Raw genomic sequence first — 26,122 nt, forward strand, 5'->3', positions numbered from 1 at the left:
GAGTCCTATTGCCTGTGGATCAGTAAATAAGTCACCGATACCGGCTTAAATCCCTCCTATCACCTGGCACATAATCCCTTTAAGAGATTTCCATTGACTTGTCTGCTGATCTGCAATAATTGTAGTATCACTTACATGCATCCACGTCAATGCTGATATTTCACGGATTTTTTGTCTTCTTGGTGGGTGTCTTATACGGTCACAGAGCATATCAATTAAAGCGAAGCTACTGAGGAACCCAGCCTTGACGGATAGAGGATCTTTTGTTCGGTACATGCAGGAAATGTTAGCAGTGTTTAATAATCGCGTTTATTCAGCCTGCATTCGTATCCCTTCAGTCACGCGATGTTATTTTATTGCGGTGGATCAATTTGATTTAAAAATGTCAGACAATTGTTCTTATAATTAGTACAAACAATATCGATTAAAGAATCTTTTGCCTGGATTGAAATCAAAGGAAATGTTATACCATTAAGGATTACGGGCGCGTAAAAGCCAAAAACCAAACCAAAACAAAACGAAACAAAAATCAACGACAACAACAAACAAGGAAATAGACAATTAGTTTTTGAGGTTAGGACAAGGTCTTAGGTCTTAGTTTTTGAGATACGGAAGAAGCTAGTGTAGGCCTTAGTTGTGGTCTTAGAGCGTAGTTTTGAGATTGGGAGGTGGTCTTAGATCTTAGTATTTTAGTTAGGGAAGGGGTCTTAGGCATTTCAGATTGGAGCTAGAGGGTCTTAGTTTTTAGGTCTCAGATCTCAGGTCTTTTTTTAGACACCTTGCAGAAGGATCTAGATTGTTTCCAGTCTTTTTCGTCCAGTCTTATTGTTGTCCCTCTGTCAATGTCAAAACTATCAATTGTCACCAGTGCAAAGGCATGTATGTGCTTGACAGCCAAAGACATTTTCTTGGTAAAAATAAACATAATTAAGTCAGGGAATGCTTATATAACGGTAAAAGATAAAATAACCTCCAACAGGGTTTACCAGATGGCAATGAACTTACACACGTATTAGTAGAGAGAGTATCAAGACTATTTGACAACATAAGTTACAATATATTGTACAGCAATATTTATTTTGATCATATTTGTATTTGTTTTTGTTTTTGAAACGAGATCAAAACAATTTTTTTTTTTTCCAGATAGAGCGCTGAAAGTAAACATCATGACCCATTTGTGATCGCCACGAATTATCAGTTTCCTATATTTTTTGATTTTTCTGTCGGGATTTGAAGTTCGCCATGTCTGGTAAAGATTTCCATCATGTGCACGAGCCATGCCTTGTCATTTCAACAAGTTTGGCTGTGAGCATAATAGCCTCGCAATATACGTGATGAGTCGTTTATCTTACTATTCAGGAAACCTCCAAGGTTATCTGAGAGTAAAGGAATGAGATTCTCGTGACGTTTTTGCTCTAGATCTTTGCAAATATAGATTGAAGATAATGAGCGGTCACCTTTGAGTACTTGTAACAGCTAAGCAGGAATAAGTCGCTCTTTGGTTTTCAATTGTCTGGTTCCCAAAGCTGAACTCTGGAGACCTTGTTTGTTCTGGTCGCTGCAGATCAATAGTGAGGCGAAGGCGCACACACACGCCTGAATGATTTTTGTTAATAGTTTTGACATGATAAGGAGTGAATTGCAATCGCATTTGATATTTTAAGCACCTTAAAGGGCGTCGTAATTATTTACTCGGCGCCATTAGTCAAGCACTTCGCTGGAGTCTGCAGGCAAACAAGTTTAAAATGAGGTCTTCAGCAGTTGCTTTGTTATCTCTGGCAGTGTTCGCTTTATCCGAAGGCTTAACTACGAAGGCCGAGATGGACTTCGCTTCTGGTTTCCTTCAAATGCTACGCATGGATCATGCTCCGAATGTATCTTGCCATCGCCACGACATTCCACGGTACATTATAAATCTATATAAGGGCAAGCTCGCGAAGAAACCATCTGACTTCGAAGACACCGCTTTAGAAGGAAGCACCACGAGAATCTTGTTCCCTCAAGGTAAATTCACCGGATGTCTAAGAGTTTTAGAATTACGCCGCTAATTCGATTGTTAATAAATCCAAGCAAGGTGCCAACATGTGTCTTCGTGATAAATATGTGCTAAGATGCAACTAATTTGTTTGTTTGCTTTCATGATCGATTCTCAACAGATCTTAACGAGGAAGACAACGGCATTTCACTGCAGTTCAACCTGTCTCCGGTTAGCTTCAATGGCAGCAAAATATTACAAAATGCTGAGTTACATATACAAGTGTTGCCCGAAGCTCGTGGGACTGTTGAGGTCAGCATCATTCGCGCCGAGCAGTCAAGGGAGTCGAGGAATATTTCAGACGGAGATAAAGACATAATATCATCTCGAGATTGTCAGAAAATGACCAAACACAGATGGATGGTGTTCAATCTCACTCGAGTGTTACAATCAGAGGTGAAGAGGCACAGGGGAAAGTTAAACGTTTTTATTTCGACGACCCCTTCGCTCAGAATTGGTTCAAAGGGAAAACGAAAGCCTTTCCTTGTTGTTTCCACTGAGCCAGACAAAATGCTCAGTCTTGCATCACGCAATGTTCTTGGGCTAAGGACGCGCCAATACGTGCCAAGTAACGTGACCGAGAACATTAGCGGTGGCGTGACTACACAGGCGCAAAAAGCACGCAACATGAAAAGGACAAGACGTTCGGAGCAAGAGGTAAACATCTGCCGAAAACGCCGCCTTGCAGTTCGATTCCGCGATCTTAAATGGAACGGATGGATAATTGCACCAACTCGCTTTGGATTTCACTACTGCGACGGTTCATGCCCAGGAACTCTCAGCCAGGACTCTAACCCTACAAATCACGCTATTATGCAGAATATTCTACATCATCGGCTCGGCAAGAAGGTGCCAGCGGCCACCTGTGTTCCAACCGAGCTTCACTCGATGAGTCTACTCTACTACGACGAGGATAACACAATTGTTCTGAGAGATGTTCCGAATATGGTGGCATCTAATTGTGGCTGTAGATAAATTCCCACGGTGAATCATCTGCCTCCGAAACTATCAAGATGCGGAAAAGGGTTACAAAAAAGAAAAAAAAAAAAACACTGCCAGACCTTTACAGAATGCTTGCCATGTATGCAATCCTGTATATCGTTAGCAAAACGTTTTTGCATATTTTGCGTTTTCTTGTCTATGATAAGGGTCAAAATTCAACTTCAGGACTGGCAGGATGCATTTTGACACTTGATCCTATATGACTTTTTTAACGAGCGTGTTTAACGGGACTTCACTCATTTCGACTCATTTATTAGAACCTCTATGAGGTCAGATACGTCTTCAGACGATAAACTGACATTAAACGGACGACGGACATTTGAAGAATTAATCTGCTAAGGCCAGATAAAGCAAGAACAAGAGTTTAAGAGTACATTATTTAAACCTCGGACATGAACCCTGAATTCTAGTTTAATCCGGCCTTAACACTAGCAGTGCTTAGTTTTATGGAGCCTTCCACGTGTTTTTCAACTTTTAATATTGACATTGTAAAAAAAGGCTGTCAACATTGCTGATTGCGCTTCTTAATTCGCCACTACTAGGGCTGAACCAATCTTTAATATTTTGCGCCATATACTCAAACTAGACCAGTTCAGTAATTTGAAGGGGCTCTTCTCAGGCCTGCCCACAGACTACCTAGACTTCCACTACTTAGCTAAATTTAAAAGTTTTAAGTCTCAAATTTAATAACAAAACCAAACCAAAACACAAATGTGGAAGGGCCTGTTGAGACAAACGAGGCAAGGCGACTTCGTTATCAGATTAGAGGGTCTCGATGGCGTGGTGGCTTTTCCGGCTAACGGTTAATTTTGGCATTTTTACGGCAAACAATTTTTTCAATAAGTTAAAAATTAATTTTGATTACTGTTAAACATATTTAAGGTTTGAGGACCATTTCGGAACGGAAAACTGATATAACTAACAAGCCACAAAACAAGACACAAAAAAGTCTTGAAAAGAAATCTTGAGACTTTAGAATTAAAAATTCAAAACTTTCCGGTTTTTACGCTTTAAGACTGCATTTTATCCCGTGTGACGGCTAACGGTTAACTCCGTTAAGACCCTCTGATTACAATACATTTCGAAGCCGATTAGATAAGGTGAAATAATTTTCGTATCGAAAAGTAGAAATACACGTAGACTGCCCATGGCAAATGTCAAAAAAAGAAAACAAAATACCTGAAATAAGACACTGGTTGAATGCATCAACCAAAATATCTGCTCGAGGATGCCAAGCATCAACATTTTAGTTTAAAAAGACCAGCCTTAGCTCAAAGTGCAAATTCTCATTACGTACTGACATGCAATACTTTCAATAATAGTTTGAGAATTTCGTTGTATATCGAAACAGTAAATCCTGGATGATTTCTTTCGCTTGTCTGTGGTCCAGTGTTTGAAGAATTAAGGTGTCAAGGGATGATGTATACGAATGGTAAGGCAAGGCTTCAAAAGCCAAATAACTAAGGGAAAAATGACTGATAAAAATAATACAAAAATAAATACAAAAAAAAAAAAAAAAAGAAAAGAAAAAGAGAAAGAAAACATGAAGTTCATGCTAAACTCTCCCAATATTAATTTGTTGGTTCATTAGTGTCGCTTTTATTTATTTATTTAGATTTGAACATGGGATCGGAATAAATGACTCTCTAATTTGGGTCTGCAGCTAAGCATACTTCTTTAAATGTAAGAATACATAAAAGAGATTGCAACTATGAACAGTTGAACTGTGTTTATTCTCGTTACCGGAACCTATACATTAAAAACTTCAAAAGTTAAGTCCAAGCGTGGTTGATTCCTTTTTTACAAGGCTTGTCCCTTCATCGGCGATGCCAATATTCTATAAATAGCTGATATATTAATAACTCAGCCAACAAATAAACAGCTGCAAAATTTTGTATACAAACTACATATTTAAATACTTTCTGGTGATTTTTTTTTTAGCAAAGCAGTACAGAATTGACTTGTGGAAATAACATAACTACCTACTCTTGCTTCATTACAAACAAAGTATTTTTGAAAAAGCTGGGTTTGAAGCAAAATGCTTTATTTATATGATCATTGAGTGATCATTTCATTTCCTAGCATATTTCCTGTGCCATATTCATTATCTTAACTCTACGATTTGAGATTAATATTCAACATTGCTTTTCGATTTTAAGCCAATCTTCAAGTAGCCCCTTAACCCACTTGCCCTACTAACATAAGCCATCCAATAAGAAGAGAAATCTAGCGAATAGAAGGAAATCATTCATTACAACTAATAAAAAATGTTCAAATTAGGCCAACTTAAATAGCAATGGGAAGGATTTCAATATTCAAAGTTAATAAAAAACAACATGAAAATATGCTGGATAACAAATAACAATATCACTTTCTCTGCTGTTTTTATATGGAACATTTTAAATCACTACAATGCCTTCGGCGATTTACACAAAAGTAAAAATAAAACTAAAAAGAAAAATAATAACAATAAAGCAGTAAAAAAGGCAAAACAGTCGATATTGAAAAAAAAATGAAGCTCGTCAAATTCTAAAACACTTAATTACTTAATTATTTACATAATCAACCTTCCTAATGATATTCAAATGAATTTCTTTTACACACTTTATCGTTCGAACTTAATCATCAGCTAAAATCCCTCCATAAAAAGACGAATTACATGAAACTTAGCTAGAACAAAAAAAAAATAAAAAAAAAAATAATAGTAATAAAATACAAAAACACCCGACAGCTTCGAGCGTTAGATAACCATGCACAGTTTTACGGTCTTCCTATCCAGTTGTGCTGCCAGATTTCGCAAACGACGAATGCGCACAGACGGTTTTCCCGCGTTAAAAACGCGGTAAAGATGAAGAGCGTTTTGTTTTTCCATTGCAAAACTAAGTTCTGGAACGGAAAGTTCAAAGACTTCTTTCTGATCAGAAGAGGTTGTCTTCACCTCAACGAATGTGATCACTGTGCGACAATTCTCGTCGTTTCCCATACCATTGAAATGTCGCCGAATCTCGATATCATATGGCGCAGTGGTATTCTCTCGTTCGTTCACCCAAATAATTTCCACTTCGGCACCTGCTTCGCTCTGAAGGAATTCAAACACGCATCGTTCTCCCCATCGACCGATTTCTTCTTTGTTTGGGTTGTCCACCAGCGGTATCCGATCCAAGATTCTCGTGTCACCATTAAAAGAGAGGTCTTCAAAGTCCAGTTCGGTTGTCCCAGCATCAAACCACAGATACGAGCGAGTAGGGGAAAATTGCTTGGCTAAACTTCCAGGGCTAGATGTGAAGCTAGCTTCTTCAGGTCTAGGTGTTTGTGGGAGCTGGGGTTCCACCTGTCCTGAATTGTGGTGGCTGTGCTCATCTTCACTGGGAGGTGAATCTACAATCCCTCCAATCGAATTGGTTTTGGGTTCGTTCTTCGCATTGCTGTTGAGCACCGTTGCTTCGGCTGTTGTTTCCCCGGAGCTTGCAGAGTGATACTGTCGAGGGATGTTTTCAACAGGCAGGTCACGCACTGAGACTGTGCTATCTTTCTCTCCAGGTATGTCTACGTGTTCTGTCGGTCTTTCGGTACTATTGTCATGTAGTGTAGGTCGTCCTTGGGCCTGATGTTCTCGGAGTTCCTCTTCAGGCTTCTTCACAGACTCCGGAGGTGCTGGCGGAGGCCACATCTTCAGCGTGCTTTCACTACCTGATTCCCCTTCGCGTTGACGCGTCTTATCATATTGAGCGGCAGATTTGGGTGGCCAGGAATGAAGACCATCGTCGCCGAACCTAGATGAGGTTGGTACTTCGGCGTGAAGGGGAGTAGCTTCAGTCGAAACTTCCTCTTCGACTTCAGCAATGTCAGGTTCGTCAGGAGGTGGCACGCTCCAAAGCTCTTCTTCATCAGGTAGTGGATCCAATCCTTGCCGCTCTCCAAGAAAGGACTCGAGATCATTTCCATCGTAATTCTTCACTGCAACCAAAAAGTTACTGAGGTCTGAAGAGCCCTGTTTTGTACCTCTCAGCAGCAGCTTCACCAACTCGGCATTTACGACATCGGCACTTTCCTGAAACTCTTTCACCACGTAAAAACAGAAGGTGGAACCCACCGACTGTACGCCAGACTTTTCTTCAATTGGAATGCGAACATCGGGATGTGTACTTAATGAATACACGGTTTCTAAACTTTTCACAGAGGCAAATTGCATCTGCAGCAGTTTCTGTGCAAAACCGTCACGGATAAGTTCATCGTAAACTGTTGGATTTCTGGAGTATAGGAAACGCTGTACAGATGGTATCATCTGGTGAAAGTGCTTTTGCAGTGGGACACATCGGTACTCCACTAACTCAGGGATAAACTCTTTCTTTATGCATTCACTTACTGGTTTTACTTCACAGGTCTTCAGAAACAACAAGACATTGTGTTGCAATTCTTCTCTGAGTTGTTGAGGCCTTCGAACGGATTGGCGATGCTTTTGAGGCTGAAAAAAGTTCCCGAAGTCCAGGAAATGAACGCTCTTCTCCTTCTGGAAAATCTTCAAAAGTGATTTGTCGTCGGGCAGTAGTGGCTTATCCGAAAGTGCAACCCACTTGTCGAAGGAGGGGAAAATACATTTCTGTTCCCTTTCCAGAGATTGCTTCAGAAAGTTAGCCATGTTATCGTCGATTTGCTGATCAACTCGCATGCTGTCGTTGTGGCCGCGAGCAACACACTTACGTCCCAAAGTTGCAAAAATCTTCAGCATATCATTCAACGAGGAAGGAGTAGGGAAACCAGCAACTTTAGCCACGGTTGATGCCATTTCGATGTATTCATCAACTTTGGGTGTTTCGTCCACATGTAGTTGATCAATGAAAAAAGGTACTAGACTTTGTTGTTGGCTTTCTGAGATACTGTAGTGCCTCTCCAGTAAGCGTCTTGTGGTTACCTCTCCGTGTTCCTTAAACAGCTTCAAAGCCACTTCTGTAGGGTCTCGCCAGCACACATCCTTCTTCAACAAAAACGAACCAGATGCTTGGCGTGCCGGATTGGTGGAAGAGTCTGGATAGCGGTGAGGGACAAATATCAGCGCATTCTTATGAAAAGCATCGTTTATTTTTCTCCTGTCTTCACCATTCTGGGCCATTTTCTCGGAAAGAAAGGAATAGACTCTGCTCATGTGGGCAACGGAAGTTGTGAAGTCCCTGGGTTGACTTCCATCTACGGTTTCACCGCAAGCAGCTGACCACTGATTCATTTCGTTGATCATACCATCCACACCGACCGATTCTCGAATGCGTAAAGTGCTAATAAAAGCATTGCTCTTTAAGTCCGCAGCAATGTATTTTACGTGATCTTCTAGCAGCTGGTAAACTAATGGTATCTGCATGAAGAGGTCCCTTGGCAGAAACAGGTCGATTCCTGCAGCCCTGGCTGCCATCCATGGCCTCGAGACAAGATTCAGGTAAAAGGACGATCGCGTTTCTGTTAGAACGTGGCCATTTGTATCTTTGACATGAACTGAACCATCAGCGTACTTTGCGTATTTGTCATCCCAGCGTTCATCAATACATTGAGCCAGGACCTTAGACTCCTCAGGATTTACTCGTTGCTTTGCATCGGAAGCGTCAATCTTACCAAGAAATTCTTCAAACTCTTCACAAACCCAGTCATCGACTATGTAATAACCATCTGGAGTTGTTTGCCAAATGGGTTCGTAAGTAGCCCAAGGAGACTGAGCCTGGGAAAAAAAACCACCAACAACAAAACACATTTTAGTGATTATTGTTGACCATCAAGATGCAGAAAGTACTCCCCCACCATTGTTTTTTTTTAGATTAAGTACTTCCCTGGTATGTGCATGCAAATCGTTAAAAAAAGGTTATTGCTACTGGCGGTGACCTTTCTATTTGAAGTCATATTGTACTAAAGTTATTTGATAATTCCACAAATTCGCCGACGGCATCCGCAATTTTACATTACAAGGTTTTGGCACGATGCAAAACAAAGAAAAAACAAAGAAAACAAAACAAAAACAAAAAAACCCTTGATCAATTCTTCATGTTATCGGAAATACAACCAGGCATGCTAAGACTACATTTGGATATCTTATTCTCATGTCAGTGGTAATTTATGAGCTCACCATGCTGTCTCGATGCAGTTTAACTTGCTTTCTTTTGATCGCCAGAAAATGCTGTACTCCAAGCTCGGTGAGAAACGCTTTCCAGTCCTCGGGACGAGCCTTTGATATTGTACACGAATCCAAGTACGATTCATCAAGAAGAGTCCAAGAGATACCTTAGTGGCAAGGAAACAAAGAGTTACACAACATAACAAAAAATTGCGCAAAATAAATATCAGCATGGCGACTTCTTTCGACTGAAGACGGAAAGAAAATTCAATCGACCCTTTCCACGAACCAATAACATCTTACATCTGTCATGTTGGACCGCAAGTTGGGCACTGGGGCATCCAAAAGAAAGGAACTCGCACCTCTCAAGATTCACTTTCTTATATTTTGGATGCCCCACTACTTAACTTTCGGTCTAGCATGGCTGATTTTGCACCATATCACCGGGTAGTGCAGAGTGCCTTGAGGAAGGATGGCAACAGACAAGCGTAAGTTTATAAGTAAGTGGCTTACTGGGTAAGTGACGAGCGAGGTCAATGGAGTTTCCGTATTTGGGTGTAAAATAAATTGGTGTTACTGTAGGGTTCACAACACCCTTGTTGGTCAAAATCTGTACGCAGGATCTCAGTTCGTCGATGTCACACACGGAAGGATCGGCTATACGCTGCGCAAGGATGTATACGAGATAGCTCCTCAACACTTCGTTCGACTTGACCTGCAAATCACAAAGGACATATATGTTAGGAATGATTTTGCGACATACTCATCTGGAACTTGTGCATATGCCCACACCAATGAAAGCAAAAAATTGTTCAGTTATCAGCCGATCAGAGATAGGTCATTCATATTTTCAGCGCTAGTTACCACCCCGTACAATATCCTGATAAAGTGCATCGCTTATCATTGCATTACAAATGCTTTGAATTTTTTGGCTTTATTATATTCGTCCGACCGTTCTGGAAAACTGCTATGGACTGAGGGTTAATGAGCGGGAAATATCCTGATGAAACAATAACACTTAAACCAAACACTCTATTTAAAACAATGTTCCGCTTTGACACCAAAAAACAATTTTGAAGGAGAATGAACTGACAACTTTAAATCTCGGGTTAAAGTTTACATGATTTTGAGCTTGTCGGCTCCTGATGCTAAAGAGTGTGGATTGTAAGTACACGAATTCATGTGTTACCTTCCATTTGCCAGACTTAAAAGTTGGAATAATGTGACTGTTGATAAGCTCTCTTGCGCTCCAACTCTTGACTCCTAAGCGTCTTAACAATTGTTCAACTTGAGAACGACCAATATCATCCAGTGAAGAGAACAGAGCTGGGTGGAGAGTGGACAGATCCCTCTCAAGTACAGTGAAACAAGTCTGTTCTTGGGATTTGGCACCTAAAAAAATGCGACGTAATACAATAAACAATGAAGGGACGAAAGAGCTGTAGAATTTAAGCAAAGCTGTGAAACGGCAAAGTAATCGTGTTGGCGTTCAAAATGTTTTCTAGTCTGGTCCAAGGAAACCATTTCTATGAACTAGGCGCTTAAAAGAAACTTAAAACGCAACTTTTCGAACACCGATATCGCTTCACGCACTGCATCACATATTGTGACTGCATCACGAAACGTGCTTAGAAGAAATGGAATTGATCGACAACTGATGAACTGAACTTTTATTTCAGCTCCAACATGAAAATACTCATACCTTTCGTTTTCTTTGGGACAGCTCCTTCTGAGGTTTTCTTCATTGACAAAGGCAGGAAAACAGAATCCCCCTTCAGATTCACAAACGAACCATCTGTCAGTGGAATCACGTTAAGAGAGCCAATCAGATCCAGCATTTCCTGACTGCTATTTCGCTCCTGCTCAAGACAGCGATACATGCACTGCAACCATTGAGCCACCCAGCCTATCCTTACAATAGCCGGTCCGCGGTCGTCGTCATGAGGCGCAGCCGCACTGTGCTCAGCTGAAGCTTTTTTCACTTCCGCCTTCCCAATCTCAATCAAGTGCTTGCTGGATAGAGTCTCAATTCCAAGTCGGGATCTCAGAGTAGGATTAAGAGCTGGCACCATTACTGGATGGAGGTAGCTTAAACCCAAGTGTTCCTGGAGCAATGTTGGGGTGATAAGCTGCTGCGTCGTCCTGTCTTCGCAGTAAACGGCCTTGCAAGGTAGAACCCACTCGTAGTTGTTTAAAGTGTCGCAGCGATTGTGTGGTTGTTCACTTTCTTCGCTGGTCTTTTCTACGGGAATGCAAGGCTTTCCTTGTAGAAGTTTCAGAATATGGCGAGCAACAGGTGTAAAGAAATCTAGAATTTCCTCATCAAGGGGGACAAATTGAAAGTATGAAGCCACCGAGGACAGACCAGAAAATGACGAGTGGTCCTTTGAAAATATAAGAAAGGGAAATCAGTTCGTTAGACACTTTCAAAAGCCTCGGCGCATGTATGAAAATTAGGACAACTAAACATGCGCCTAAAATGAACTACAGTAGCATAATCGACTCAGAACGCAATGGCGTTGACCGCAAATGCGTAGAAACTAACTCCTATTAGCTGTTTTACTTTTTTAACAAGTAGGGACATGTTGGTCTGTTTCAAGCATGATGGCTGATAAACTGAATTTAATAATGCAATACACTTTTCATTGGTTTTACTAGTGGAAAGTATAATGTCTGGGGCTTAGCAAGCTTAACTAAGCTAGGATAAGCATCTGTAATGCCAGTTTTGATATCAAACATTCGATGTTTTTAGTCTTACGTTTTCACTTGAACCAATCTCTTACTCTACTAAACCTTGAGTTTGATCGTTTAAACAATTTTACACAAACAAAATTATACACAAAAGAAATTAAAGCCTTGTTTAACTTTTGGTAGTGGATTCGCGTTAGTTGTCGGGCAAACTGGCCGTGGGCGGAGAGATAGAGAGGCGTCCTACGAGAGTGAACAGACTTAACTGTCCAAGAGGACATCACACAAACACAACTTGAATTGCGGACGCAAAGTACAAAAATTTGAATCCCGCGTCCATGAATTTAATCTAGTGAAACTCAAATGATTAAAAGATTTTAACTCTGTCTTACTCACCATGAACACAGAAAGAGCGTCAATAAAGAGCTGTGGAATCTCTTCTCTCAGCCACTGATTCCAGGATTTGTCGCTGTCCACATCCTCTCTTGACGAAGGAACTTCGAAATCTCCTTGAATAATGAACCGAAAACCGTAACTTCTGAGAGGAAGGTAAGCAAACACATTCTGCTGTGGCAAGGTCTGCAGAAAGTAGGATAAAAATGCAAAATTCAGTCAGTGTTCTCTTTCTCTCCTCTTGTGTTAAGTCCATTCATACTTTATTCTTCTTTCAAGAGTTGGTGTGTGAGGTGGTGGAAGGAAGCACTCGTCTAAGAACGAACTCAGAGGGGCATTGCCTATATTTTGAAAAAAGTTCTCCTCAAGTGCAAAGATCCATCGCAAAGAACACAACAAGAAGACATTGGATTGTAGGATGAAGATCTACGCGTCAATAATTAGAAGTTAACAATCATCTAGATCTCTGGCAATAAGTCATTGCATTTTACCTGATGTCGTTTTCCCAAGTTTGCATTTTTGTCCGAGTCACCAAACAAGGGGAAAGCCATCGCCAACTCGGTCATCTCTACGTCTTCTTTCATCTAGAAAAGAGGTCGAAGAAAACCAAACATTCTATGAGCTACTGTTACTCCAGCAGCAAAATAGTTCAGGACATAGAACAGCAAATAGCAGTAACACATAATAAGATGACTAAATATGACGAAAAATGGGAAAAACTCTTAACTTGTAATTTCATCTAAACTCTCGACGTTGTTTCTTGAACCCCCTCTCTCGAAAAAGTATTGTAAATAAGACTCCGTTGTATGTAACGTATTGTAAGTAGTTTTCTGTGAGTAATGTAATGTAAGTAATTTACGTATATGTAGTGTACGTTTAGTAATGTAATTTATTGTAACTGGTCTATTGTAAGCAACACACTGTAATTCGGTATCTGTAAATAAAGTGCCGTAAATCCTCACGTTAGCGCCCGGGGCGCTTATTTCAAATTTAGGAGTAGACGCGGGGCTCTTATTCGAGGGGGCGCTTAATCGAGGGGGGCGCTTATTTAATTTTTCCCAAATCGTGGCCTGACGTGATAATTTTTTTACTAGGTCATCTGCACGTAAACAACAACATAAGCTGTTTATCAAAATAAAAAGCTGATCCCAAAGTTTAAATCGTGGCACCGTTAGTACTTAACGTGTTCAACGTGTTCACTTAACGTTTTCAGAAACTGAAACAATGTACAAATCTAATACTACATGACGAAAACTATACAACCTTTGTATAGTTTTCTGTTGTCTCATAGGAGAGGGGGCGCTTATTCGAGGGGGGCGCTCATTTTAAATTTCGGCCGACAGGAGGGGCGCTTATTCGAAGGAAGGGCTTATTGGAGGTTTTACGGTATTGTTATAAGTTAAGTGCAGTAAAAAAATAATAATAATATGCATGAAAAACTACTCGATTCTGATTGGCTGAGAGCAGTGCAGTTCAAGTGTAACACCAGTGCAAAAAGTGTAACACCGGTGCAAAAAGTGTAACACCAGTGCAAATTACACGTCGTAATTCTGAATTATGATTGGCTGAAAGACAATAGGAAATTTTCTAAGCCAATGATATCACATAAAATGATGATGACAATTTTGTGCGGAAACTTTGAAAAACGTTTTCACGAATGAGAAAACATGGCTTCAACAAAAATCTTCCTGTACTTCCTCCACGCGAATCAAGAACATGGACAACAACGAACAGAAATACAATGTAACAACAATAACAGACAGAAAAACAACAACAACAACAGCAACAACAGCTACAGCAACGATTAGCACTACATGGGAATCTCACATTCGATGCATCAAGCTGTTTCTTTATCACAAGCCAGCAGTCTGTGCCTTTATTGTGTGACACCTCCATGATGTTATCTCCCAGGTCCCTCCTCACCATTTGACGGTAGCTGTTGTTAACCTACAAGTATAAAATTGGAAAGTTTTACGCCATCTCCTCGGAACTAGACAAGGAGGTAGTAGTTACTGAATTGTCCTCAATTGACAAAGACTGCACAAATTTATTGTATTTACCCCGGTGTATCAACTTTAAAGTTTTGTCTGTTAGGTCTTTCAACTTGCCAAACAAAGTGGTATGACTTATTTTCTCTTTCCAGCCTCACTTCTTACCTTATCTTGTATGAAGATTCCTCTCAAACGATGCAGAAATAGCAGAAGCGAAGGATGGACGTCACGGAATCTGGCGGCGAGTGAGGACTTCTGGATACCTTGATGTTCCTCTTTCAGTGGCAAAACAATACGAGTTGGCCAGCTGCCGAGAAAAAAAAAAAACGAACTTCCTTACTAGCTATCTCGCTTGCTCACCAGATGTGATGCACTTACGACAGCAAAAAAGGATTAGTTAAAAAAAAAAAAAATAATAATAATAAAAAAAAAAAAAAAAAAAAAAACTCAACGTGAAATTCGTCGTGAGGTCACGAATTTTTCTATAGAATCCAAGTTTACCTGCCAAATTCCTCTCCAACACTGTCAGGTACTTCATGATCAGTATCACCCTCTCCAGTGTCTTCAAGTCCGTCGTCTTCGTGTTCTGATGTATCGTTATCTGGACACTTCTCTTCAATCCACTGGGGTAGTATGTAGCCAACAGGACCGCTTTTGGCGTCAAAACGAATGTGATAACCATTGGAATGGACTTCCGGACTATCACTGACCCGGAAAACCGACTTGAAACCGATGCCTTTTTGCCCTAAAACAGCCCATAGAATTTCAGTTTAACCACGAGTCATAAAAAGCTAAATTCGTCTTAAAACAACACACACAAAGATTATGTGCCAGCAAATATTGTGTTTGATAAATATGGAATAGCGAAACCAAAGGAAATTACAAGGAAACTAAAAGGACTTGCAAACTGACACAACAAGTCTCCATATTGTGTCTGTATTTTAGACTTCGTTTGCCGTTGACTTGCTTTCTTGTCCACAAAGGTTCGAACCTTCATTATAGAAATCTGCTGTGCGAGGTGAGTGCAGGCGCAAAGTCAAATCCCTGCGCCTGCTTTCACATCGCTCTTCTTTGAGAGCAGAGAGATGCAAGCCCGTACACTGCATATCAAAATTTCAGACTGAAAAACAACAATGACTGAAAAACACGTTTATCTCTCACGACGACGAATGTGATTGCTTCGTAAGATTTCGAATAAGACCATTTAGTGGTTGTCGCGTTCCCCCAGCCTGTAATTAGTCTTATTCCGTCGGCTTTCAGTCACAATTTGGACATTTTCTTCGTCGAGGCGAGTACCGGCCAATAGACCATTTTCGCATTCTCGGTATTGGACTGGAACTAACCTGCAATAGAGGCTTATGCGGGGGAATATCATTAAAAAGCGACAAATGTCATTTGCATTTGAAAAGACTCCCCGCATTAGCCTCACTTGCAAGCTAGTTCCAGTCCAATACCGAGAATACGAATATGGTCTAAAAAGGAAACTAAGCTAGAACTAGGTATTGCATAAAATAAAAGTACGACTACAAACCAATATATCCATATCGATGGGCTCCTTTGGTACTCCTGCCAACATCACATAACGCGCGGATATTCTTCTCCACAAATCCAACTTCGTTGTTCAGTACCACAATCTTGTCCCGTTCAAGGACAAAAACGAGGGACGGGAATTCCGCGCCCGTGCACTGCTCGGGATAGCAGTTATCGTCCGCATTCTGGACAAGTTCCAGCACAAAGTGCGTGTCCCTGGTGTACAGCTCCGTGGACAGCCGATGTAAGCCACGCCCTTCACGTTCTCGCTGTCTCTGAACGAGTTTGGACTCCTCTTCTCCGAGCTCTAGCCCGATTCCAAAATCCTCTCGACGAATTTGCTCGATGACTGCCCTGCATTCCTCTTCTTGTTCTGTGGATTGTGGTGGGGATTTGTCTGCAGTGTCTGAAGTTACTGCTGGCGTGAAACAATGAGATACTCTGTGATTAGCTTTCAGGCTAAGGGATTACAAGCGATGTGTATTGAATCACTGCAAATTATGTGAACACAGTTTGACCAAAAGTTCATTAATATAGAGACAAACTAATAATCTAACGAAATACGTGTATTGAAGACGGCTTGTACAAGAGAACAAAGGAAGTCGGGAATCAAGAACGAGACAAAAGGGTAAACATGCGATTAAACGAAAATGTAATGATACCTTCCTCATCTTCATTGATATTAGCACTGTCTTCAATCAGAATGTCTGTCACGACATTTTCCTGCTCGTTTGAAGAAATCTGTAAAATTGAACAAATAATAACAAATAATAATAATACTAAAAATTACGACGACATGGTTTTGTAATTACACAGCAGGGATCGCTAAAAGAAAAAAAAATGCAGGGTACATGTAAACGAACTGATTCAGAAACTTAGAGATGTATAATGTAACTTAATAACTTCAATAAAGATATTTTATTTGTTAAGTTATTGCATGGAATCGATTTTAAGGGAAAGTTGTTTTTTCCCTTATTAAAATAGCATGAGCCCTGACATGGGTTATTTAAAGCGATCGTCAGCCGATGGACGATGAAGTTACGTTAAGTTTCTCCACAACATAGTCAAGAACCAAGCATTATCGACACTCGTTGCCGACCGTACTTCACAATTTCCCTTACTATAATTAACGAACTGACGATTAGGAACGATAAGAAACGATAAAGAACGATTAGGGACTACGAGGGTCGATTAGGGATAATTAGAAACGACTAGGAACGATAAGAAACGATAAGGAACGATGAGAAACGACTAGGAACGATAAGAAACGATAAAGAACGATTAGGAACGATTAGAAACGACTAGGAACGATAAGAAACGATAAGGAACGATAAAGAACGATTAGGAACGATAAGAAACAATAAAAAACGATTAGGAACGATAAGGAATGATTAGGAATGATAAAAAAAAGGAACGACTGGGAACAATAAGGAATGATAAAAAACGAACAAACCTACCTCTGAAGACTGCGAGATCTCCATCTTCGACGACGCAACAGGCCTGACCACAGCAATCGGCCTCTGGTGTTCTTTATCACTATACAAATCAAAGGGCAAGCCCTCATCTGCCTCCTCTCTGCGTGAAACTCTATTCTGGAAGTCTTCTATCCACTGACTTATGCCAAGGGCAAATCCCAGCTGATGAAGGCGGCTGCGTTGAGACTGGGTCGAGCAGTTTGAAAGAAGAAGAGATGGCGCTTCAGTCGAACCAACAAGCTTCTTCAAAGGCTCAAGAAAAACCTGAAGAAATGAACACCTTTACGCAATTAGGAAACAAAGATGGCAGACAAAGACAAAGTACTAACTACCGATTGCCATAAATTCCAAAAAATTCAGAAGAGCTGCTAGGGCAAACCATTTTTCCTTTTCTGTACGGAACTACAAATGCGGCAACCAGATCGTCTCACAACGTACTGCAACTATAAGCCCAATGAGTGTTATATTTCCATGTTAAATAAATCAACTTCAATTTTTTCCGTCTCAAGCTTGAAATATGACTTCGTTCATGGATTGTCATGCAGTTGTTTAGTTCTGAGAGTTTGTTGACACATCAAGACAATATTTCAATAAAGCAACAAAAGGTAAAGTTCGCTTGGGCTCAGGAGGTCCACACAGCGGGAGTTCATTCCGATTTCTCTAGCGACTCTCCCCTGAATTGGCTGCCGATCCAGCGCTGGGTTACTACCAAGCATTGAATTCCCGGGTGACATTTGCACATCTGGGTGGAGAGGGGCACGATGAGAGTAAATTTTCGCGCGCTAAGCGTTAGCGTAACAAAGATCCTTTAAGAATTCTTAAAAGCACACCTTTGTTCCAATTGCACGGGCCAGTCTGAGCGGCATACGAGCCAAACACTCCAGAACAAAAGCTGAACGATGATCACAGCCGTCCTTATCATCTGCAACCATGGATGCTAACGAAGAATGCACGTGATTGGCTAAAAGAGCGACAGGGGTATTAGCAACTCCCCCATTCACTATCACCATAGAAACCAGATGACCAGCGGCTCCAATCGTGTCTCCTCGACATGCGCACTCCTTAAACATTTCAGGAGATGTGTCGGTTGTGACCCTTACGAGAACTCCCGGTGATGTTTCCATGACAACCAGTGGGCTCTGGGTTTCCAGCGATGACTTTCCAGCGCTTCTAAGGATCCCCTCGCTTTCCAGAAATGACTTAAGATCGCCGAGTTTGGAAACATCACCGCCATAAACTTCGTCCCAGTGAGTCCAGAGTGAAATGTCCTCAAGCAGCGGAGTGCTTTGTATGGCCTCTAACGCTTCCTCTTTGGTCTTGTATCCCAAAACACCGCCATTGTGCGCATCTGAACTCACGCTACCTGAATCTTTCATGTCAGGGTCGTGACGCATGAGGGCGGCTTCGTAAACCATCGAGGGAGCACTGATTCTTGCTGCATTCTTTTTTTGCTCTGTGGCTTTTTTCAGCAGGTTTGAACAAGAACCAAATCCAAGATCCGTCACTTTACTAACACCGTAATAACTGCACAGATTCCGCTCAATGGTCTCCTAACAGAAACAACAACGATAGAAATGAGAAAAATTGAAAGGGATGTTCAAGGTAGAGGGTTCTGTTGTTATGCTAAATGTTTTTCTTGTAAGACATTGCATTCATATCGAAGGATACTCCAACCTCGTGGTAGGGAGAAGAGACAGAACCAAATGACTAATCCCCCCTCCCACCCTCCCGCCCGCTTATCAATTACAACATTTGAAATGTATATTTAGCAAATGGATAAAGACATGGTCATTTTCGCTATCAGATAGCGTTAGGCTCGACATTGACGGGAAACCCACAGACGAGAAGAACAGAACAAGGTCTTTAATTTCATTAACGTTTAAAACTTACAAGAGATGTTTGCGTTCCACATTGCGCTATAAAATCCAGGACACTATTAAGGGAGACTTTATGACCAAGTTTCGTTCCCACTCTCCCTGACCGAGCCATGCCACCAACTTGTTCAATGGCTTCGAGCAGTTCTTTGTGTTTCGTTAAGAATTTCAGAAAAGAGCCATAACCGAAGTCTTCAAAACCATTGAACCCTGGAAATTTGTTCACAACAGTTCCTTCAATTATTGCCAACCTGGCAAGGTCCACGTTATCAGCGTTCATCAGCCACTCCTTCACTTCTTGGACAATTGCACCTATTAAGAAAACTAGGATTAGTAAACGAACTGTACCTGAGAATGTTTATGCTGGTCTCTCAAATGAGCTGGGCTAAATAGTGCTATGATCATTTTTGCCTACATTCAGCTAGACATCTTGAAGTAAAAATTAAAATCTAACAAATTTATTAACGACTAAATCTTACACTTAATTATCTCAATGCAATCCATATTCTTTTTTTCTAATCCAGTTTTGACTTCGGGGGAGCTTCAATGCGTTGTTTGTTTGTTCGATTTGCACATCCACAGTTTTAAATAAACCTGGATTTCTACCTTCGCGTCACTTATTAAACGCAATACCTTAACACGAGTGAATTTAGTTTTTCGCCCGTAAATGCGTGTGTGAAAAACGTTCCGATATTTTTTGCCCGTCAACGGAAAAAAATAAAAATAATAATGACTTAACGTGCTTAAAATAAATTAGAGATGTGCAATAGATAACTCTCGTATAAACTGGAAAATTAAAGAAATCAAACCTTCACTGGGTGGGACAGGCCGTGTTTCCGCCTCGTTTATAGTGTCTTGCACTTTTGAATCAACTTCACTGGCAACTAGCTCTTCAAGCGCGTCTCCAAGTAGGCGCTTGCAACTCATAGAGAGAGCCAGCTGAAATAAATTCCTTCCAAGCGAATCCTTAGTAATCACGGTTAAAAACTTTGTAATCTTTTTTTCCCGTTTGCCATCAAACATCTCCAGGCAACAGTCGAATACTGCGTTCAGCGCATCAACAGGAGAGGTTTCAAGAAATTTCATTACACAGCTCCTCAAGTCACCAAGCTCTTGTCCAAGAAGATCTTTCTTGATTTTTCGTATTTGTTTCTTTATGTCTTCCTCCAGGTCGATAGAAACTTGTTCACGCACAGCTTTCCATTTCTCACTCTCGCTGTGTTTGGCCTTTTTAATCACCTAAAAATACAGTCAACAACTCTATTAGCAAACATTATAGGACAAAAAAAAGTGTCTCCATGACGAACCCTCCTTTGTCAAAGACAGTACAAACAAGTATACAGGAAAAGGCAAAGTCTGTTTAATTTATAATTTATAATACGCCAAAGTGGAGCTTATCCCGGTTTACGGTGACAAGTAATAATTTGCGTTGCCCAGATATCTGGAATGGTTAGCGTCCAGCATTAATTGTCACGCTGCCTTAGCATTTCACTGGTCCCCCTACCTCAGGCGGTAGTCCAAAGCGCTGTGAGAGTAAAGTGTCTTGACCCCGTTTAAGAGTGGGACATACATACAGACATGCCCAGACATGACCCAGACCCCTTATTGCTAACCACCCGACGACCATCTTTACACAAAATATGAACTTCATGCGAAACCTTTCACACGAAAATAAATTTGATTTAGGTGAAAATGAACCTTAAGGCAGTTCACACGAAGAATCGTTTTGACACAGAGGCATCAATAGCCAACTCGGAAATGGCCTATTGGAAAGGGTGTTTGTTATTAGAGAATAGATGAGCTAAAAGTAAAAGACATGATTATTATAACTGCACCGAAATGGCCAATCCAATGCTTTGAATCCTCACTCCAAGTTCATACGGAGTTTGACAGCGATACTCCTCACACAGGTACTCCATGAATCTTGTTAAATCCACTTTCTTCCGCCACAAGTCTTCCCTGGTCATGTATTTCTCCAAATGCTTTAGAATCTGAATGGTGGTTATATGAGGCAGCTCAGCGAGATCAGTTGGTGCTTTAAACATGTCATATACCACAGGCTGTTGGACCAGGGGACCTAATTTGAGATCTTCAAAGTCTGGCTGGGATCCCAGGTCTGCAAGACTCTGGTTTAATTCGTACAGAGTAGAAATACTGTTTGACATGATGTAGGCATGCACGAATAAGCTGACCTGGTGGGGAATGTAAAATTGTTAGAAAGAATACTCATAGACTGTCTAATATTTAAAACTGAAGTACTGAGACAGGTGGGGAAAGATGAAAAAATTTGCCTTTTTTAAGGAAACAACAGGTTGCTTCCCATGTCTGTGCTTCTACAAGAAAGAAAGAAAAGTGACAATTTGTGTTTGCTGTGAATAGGCAATTTCTTTTCTTTTCTTTTCTTTTTTTTTTTTTTTTTCATTTTCTGAATTAAGGATTTATCATTTCCTCGCCCAGGGTAGGTAAACAAAATCAATGAAAAGCTTATGTTTGCTATAATTAAAACACATCATTTCAGGGGTGAACCATTTGATTTTTTAGGGGTGTGGGGGTGGGTGACTTGGTTCATAGTTATGTAATAAAAAGACTAAATGGGATACAAATACATTATGATCCTCTGCACAATATTGGTGCATCAGTACCAGATAATTTTCATACACTCACTTTGGCCTGCATCTGCATTAGTTCATTGAGGGCGGGAATGTCCTTGTCTCTTTTGATGCCCATTGTAGTGAGACTTGATTTTCCAAATTCTTTGCAGAGTTTGGCCTTTACAACCTCAAGACAAACAAACTGACCTTCCTCCGACAAAGATGCAATGATATCTTCTGCTGCCCTATTAACCTCATGAAGAGAAACATTTCTTGCAGACTTTGCTTTGGGTGAATTGGAAACCATTACATGTTGGGCATGAATAATCGAGTTTTCTAATGGGCCTGGAGTTCCAACTTCTCTAATTCGTGCATCTTTGAGGTCTGGTGGAGAGAAGTGGGCATTTCCTTTCACTGCAGTGGGCGTGCCCATCTGTTGCAATAGCTTTTCATACCCAAGACGTGGAGTAGAGGGACTCGCACCAGCAAGTTTTTCCTCTTCAGCTTGCTGCTCCATTATTTCACGGAGAGATAAAGCCGTGGCCTGTGCACTTCCAGCCTTAATTGTTTCTGCTCTTTGCGGTGGTGTCATTTGCATTCCTTGAGTAAAACCTGGAAAATGAATGATGATAAGTTCAAATTATCACAGGCAGGAATGTTGAAATTTGATTAAGGTTAATAATTGACCTATTTCCAGGTCTTGGCAGTTTCAAGGTTGCTTGGGCTTGAAGCAATATAAGAGTGCCTGAGACATATCCAGTACATACATAAGATTATGCTGGTCAGTATCATTTGTCAGTCATCAAGAAAATCTGTGAAAACCCTTTTTTTGTGCTGATATCGTTCATATGTCATACTTCATTATAGACATGCAATCCAAGACTCTCAAAAACAAAGATTGCAGAATTACACACTCTGAACTTGGGATTGCGGAACACCTCAAAACTGAATCAGGAACCTTAGTTTAGGTTTTCATTTTGTTTTTTGTTTTAGTTTTCAAATTTTCTTTCCTGTCACCTTCATATGGGGATTCTCAACTCTGTCCCCCCCCCCCCCCCCCCCCAAAAAAAAGACCAATTAATACCAGATTCAGTGAGAATGCTAACTGGAAACTGGCTGCCTACTGCCAGTTTAAGTGTCATCATTACTACATGTACTTATAATTTCATTGAACTTAATTGTCAAGCCCCTATTGAGTGGTCACCCTTGATAAAATGGGAGTGGCCACTTAATAGGGTCTTGTCAGGAATTAGCATGAGAATAAAGGACAGAGTCCACAAGCCCGACTGAATAATCTACTAGTCCTAGGCTAACGGGCACACCTTTCTTTACACATATGCACTGTGTAAAGTACCAAAAACTTATATAATTATAAAAACCTATAGAACACACTCAGTCCACAACAAGGGTCAATAACTTAGCAAATAATTCCTAGAGAAAGCATGTGTTAAATGCTGCACTTTTATAACTTGAAGAAACGTAAAATTAGCATGTCTTGAGCTGCTGATGCAAATGATGAAGGAAACAAAGAAAATTTACATTTTGTGAAGGTGCAAAGAAGTAGTGACTTTTTCTCATAGTGTTAATTGTAAAAGAAATTTGTAGAGAGAACATTTTCTCTGACTGCATTTCTATCAAGTTATAGATGAAAACACTTGTGAATGTTTGGGGAAACTCATAATTCTCAAACTCATTAAGAATTCATTAACCTAACCAAAGGATTTCATGATTGACCCGATGGCGGTGTTTTGATATCTGATCTGCATATCTGCCTGGTTTCGCAAAAACATAGCCACAGAATTTGATTTGTCACTGATAATCTTGATACAATTCTGTCCTAGAGCTAGCTTTCCACAAGGCTTATCGTGGCTCAAATAACAGCAAATAACTCTCCTGTATGCCTTTTGAGGCCAGAAAGACTAAATTAACCGTCTTTTCGTTGAATCATGAATTGTACAATTTAATTAAGAGTGCTTTTAACATAAACTGGAGTCTAAATCAACACGAACGTACAGATATCAAAACTGCGGCGGAGAGCTAATCTATTGCTTTCTAAAGGCCTGCATCGTCCTAAATGGACTGAACAACAGCCTCCTACATCTAGAATCAATTGAACTTCAAACAAACTAGGCCCTAGTTAGCAGTAAGCAAACACTCAACATGTTGTCGTTACGTCAATTATCACCCAAAAGCCACACAAATAAATTTCTTCCGCGCTAGCAAATCACAGACAGTTCTGATAGTTAGCTAAGCTGAGAACGCCTAAAATTGATAAAAGAAGGAAATTCTACTCACGATCAGCGCTTGAACTCATGTTCTTCTCTCTGCTCATGGCCATGTTTTGCTCGCAAATAGCAATGTCCCGGATGTACTTCAATTTTGTCGAGCGCGGAATGGCACATCCAGATTTCAACAGATTTTTTTCTAAGTCTTTAGCTACATCAAAGTTCAGAGCAAATAATGCCAACAGCAGCTAGAAATGTCTAGTCCATTGCACGTCTAAGCCCTAAATTGATGTGGCTAAAGATTTTTGCTGTCTAAAGCAAGCACAACATTACCGCCACAGTGCAAACGGCCTACTGATACGGGACTAAATGTGACCCTTACAGTTTTTATCTCCTCAGGCCAGCCTCACGTATGATAATGGACGACGCTTACCAGCAAATCATTAGACTTGGGCCTTCATTGGACTTAATGATGTCCTCCGACAGACTTCCTTTAGACAGCAAATACAGAACGCTAATCAGTTGCTCCTTGTCAGAGTCACCACACGAACTGAATTCAGACAAGTGTAGCCTGGGCTAAACTTAACACAAATTGAAAAGGGGGTGGAGGGGGGTGGTCGATAAATAATGAAAAAAAAAAAACCTAAATAAACGAAACATGTGGCAAGGAGTTTCTACATTTCATGCTACGTAAAACAAGCTGCTGTCATAGTGAAAGCAAAAAAAAACAAAAAACAAAATAAAAAAAAAAACAAATTGAAAAAACAAACAAATTAAAAAACACTTGATTCAGTCTTTAACACCGTTTTCATAAATCCAGACATATATTTCAAGGGAACAAGACTGAATGACCCAGAAAGGTTGAAAACCAGTGTGTCTAATTTCTGTCGATCTTTCTAAAGCATTTAGAGTCAAACTAGGGAATTCCCTAAGCAGTTTAGGACATTCTGTGCCAATATATGTCTGAATTTATGAAAACCATGTTAAAGACTTTGCACCAAAATAGCAGGCATGTTTTTGGAAAATCGGTTAGAATATATTCACGATTTCATTTTTATTCTTTCTTCTTAGTTCAGTCTTGATTGAGAACATTAAGTCAAACACTGGGACCATATTTTACCACATTTCTAAGCACCTCAAAGTTTGTCCAAAAACACTCCACTGAGCCTTGTATTTTCAAATCTCTTCTCGGCGTTTGAAATATATGGTAAAAAAATCGTTGTTATTTTTTGTTCTCCCAAACTTCCACTACATACAAAACACAGACAATGTTCTCTATTTCGTAAAATACCTGAAGCTTCTAGTCTAGAAACTGGTGGTGGTGACAGTGGCAGGCCTAGGAGAGATGAACCCGAGAACATGGCAGAAGTTTCAGGTGATGATGACACCGTAGGGCTAATCGATGTTGCGACATTTCCTCCAGCTGGTTCACGATCTTTTTCTTTCGATTCAGTACTTGTCTTTTTCAGATGCCTTTGTGCTTTCAGGTATGTGCGGCCACTAACATTTGAGGAATCATTATTTGACGTAGTGGCAGTTTTTGATTCCTTCTCTGTAGTTTGTGACAACGGTGATTTTGCTGGGGAATCTAATTTGACCTGTTGAAACCCAGCGCTATCTTCCAACCTGTCTGGTGAGGTCAGGTTATTCCTCGAGTCTCGGCTTGCCGAATACGATTCTTTCAGTTTCATTACCACAACAGATTTGTGGTGTTCCGATTCTTCCAAATCAATGACATCATCCAATTCCGCCATGAGGTTTTTGAACTTCCATCCCTTCTTGAAAATCTTATACTGTTTGTCAAACTGCTTCCTGAACCTGTTCTTGTACTCCTCTTTGAATCTGCCAAGATCCAAACGGTGTCCTTCACAAAAACTTAAAATGTCAACGACATCTTTCTTCAGTTCAGCAAATTTAGCGGCTGTATCCGAACCACTTGCCATAATGTTTGACACTTCAATGTATAATTACCAGTCGACAACAATGCATTTAAATAAGCGAATTCGACAATTTAACAAATTAGATGTGCCGGCCCGTAGCTCTGTATAAACTTGTAGGGCATATTGCACTGGTAGAATTCTCGCATGACAGTGCAAAACCTAAAATTAAACTGCAAAGTATTTCGCAACAGCAAGGAGTTAATTTTTTCCTTGTTTGCCTCGGTTTGCCCAATAAAAATTGAGGATTTGTCGAGATGTTTTCCAAGAAATGGCAACCCAAAACA

General features: G+C 40.4%; 2 protein-coding genes across 3 annotated transcripts; one reads left to right on the forward strand and one right to left on the reverse strand.

Annotated features, from left to right (window-relative positions):
- Window positions 1-1,458: 1,458 nt before the first annotated feature.
- LOC145468254 (protein dbl-1-like) lies at window positions 1,459-4,772 on the forward strand. Its single transcript, XM_081451974.1, has 2 exons — window positions 1,459-2,004; window positions 2,157-4,772. The coding sequence occupies exons 1-2, from the start codon at window positions 1,746-1,748 to the stop codon at window positions 3,008-3,010; spliced, it is 1,113 nt and encodes a 370-aa protein (XP_081308100.1). The 5' UTR covers window positions 1,459-1,745; the 3' UTR covers window positions 3,011-4,772.
- Window positions 4,773-5,512: 740 nt separating this feature from the next.
- On the reverse strand, window positions 5,513-26,109 carry LOC145462178 (uncharacterized). Of its 2 annotated transcripts, none has more exons than XM_081445770.1 (19): window positions 25,190-26,109; window positions 21,747-22,285; window positions 20,918-21,274; window positions 19,892-20,321; window positions 19,099-19,394; window positions 18,039-18,758; window positions 17,191-17,472; window positions 16,396-16,474; window positions 15,735-16,148; window positions 14,705-14,948; window positions 14,369-14,510; window positions 14,040-14,159; window positions 12,704-12,796; window positions 12,216-12,398; window positions 10,834-11,515; window positions 10,321-10,523; window positions 9,645-9,846; window positions 9,144-9,298; window positions 5,513-8,741 (listed from the first exon to the last, which is right to left on the reverse strand). In XM_081445770.1, the coding sequence occupies exons 1-19, from the start codon at window positions 25,839-25,841 to the stop codon at window positions 5,778-5,780; spliced, it is 8,757 nt and encodes a 2,918-aa protein (XP_081301896.1). In that variant the 5' UTR covers window positions 25,842-26,109; the 3' UTR covers window positions 5,513-5,777. The 2 variants fall into 2 exon arrangements, with proteins under 2 accessions (XP_081301896.1, XP_081301850.1); XM_081445724.1 differs by having other exon boundaries at window positions 15,735-16,151; window positions 25,190-26,108.
- Window positions 26,110-26,122: the final 13 nt, after the last annotated feature.

Source organism: Orbicella franksi, chromosome 1 (assembly GCF_964199315.1).
Source record: "Orbicella franksi chromosome 1, jaOrbFran1.1, whole genome shotgun sequence".
Lineage (NCBI taxonomy): Eukaryota > Metazoa > Cnidaria > Anthozoa > Scleractinia > Merulinidae > Orbicella > Orbicella franksi.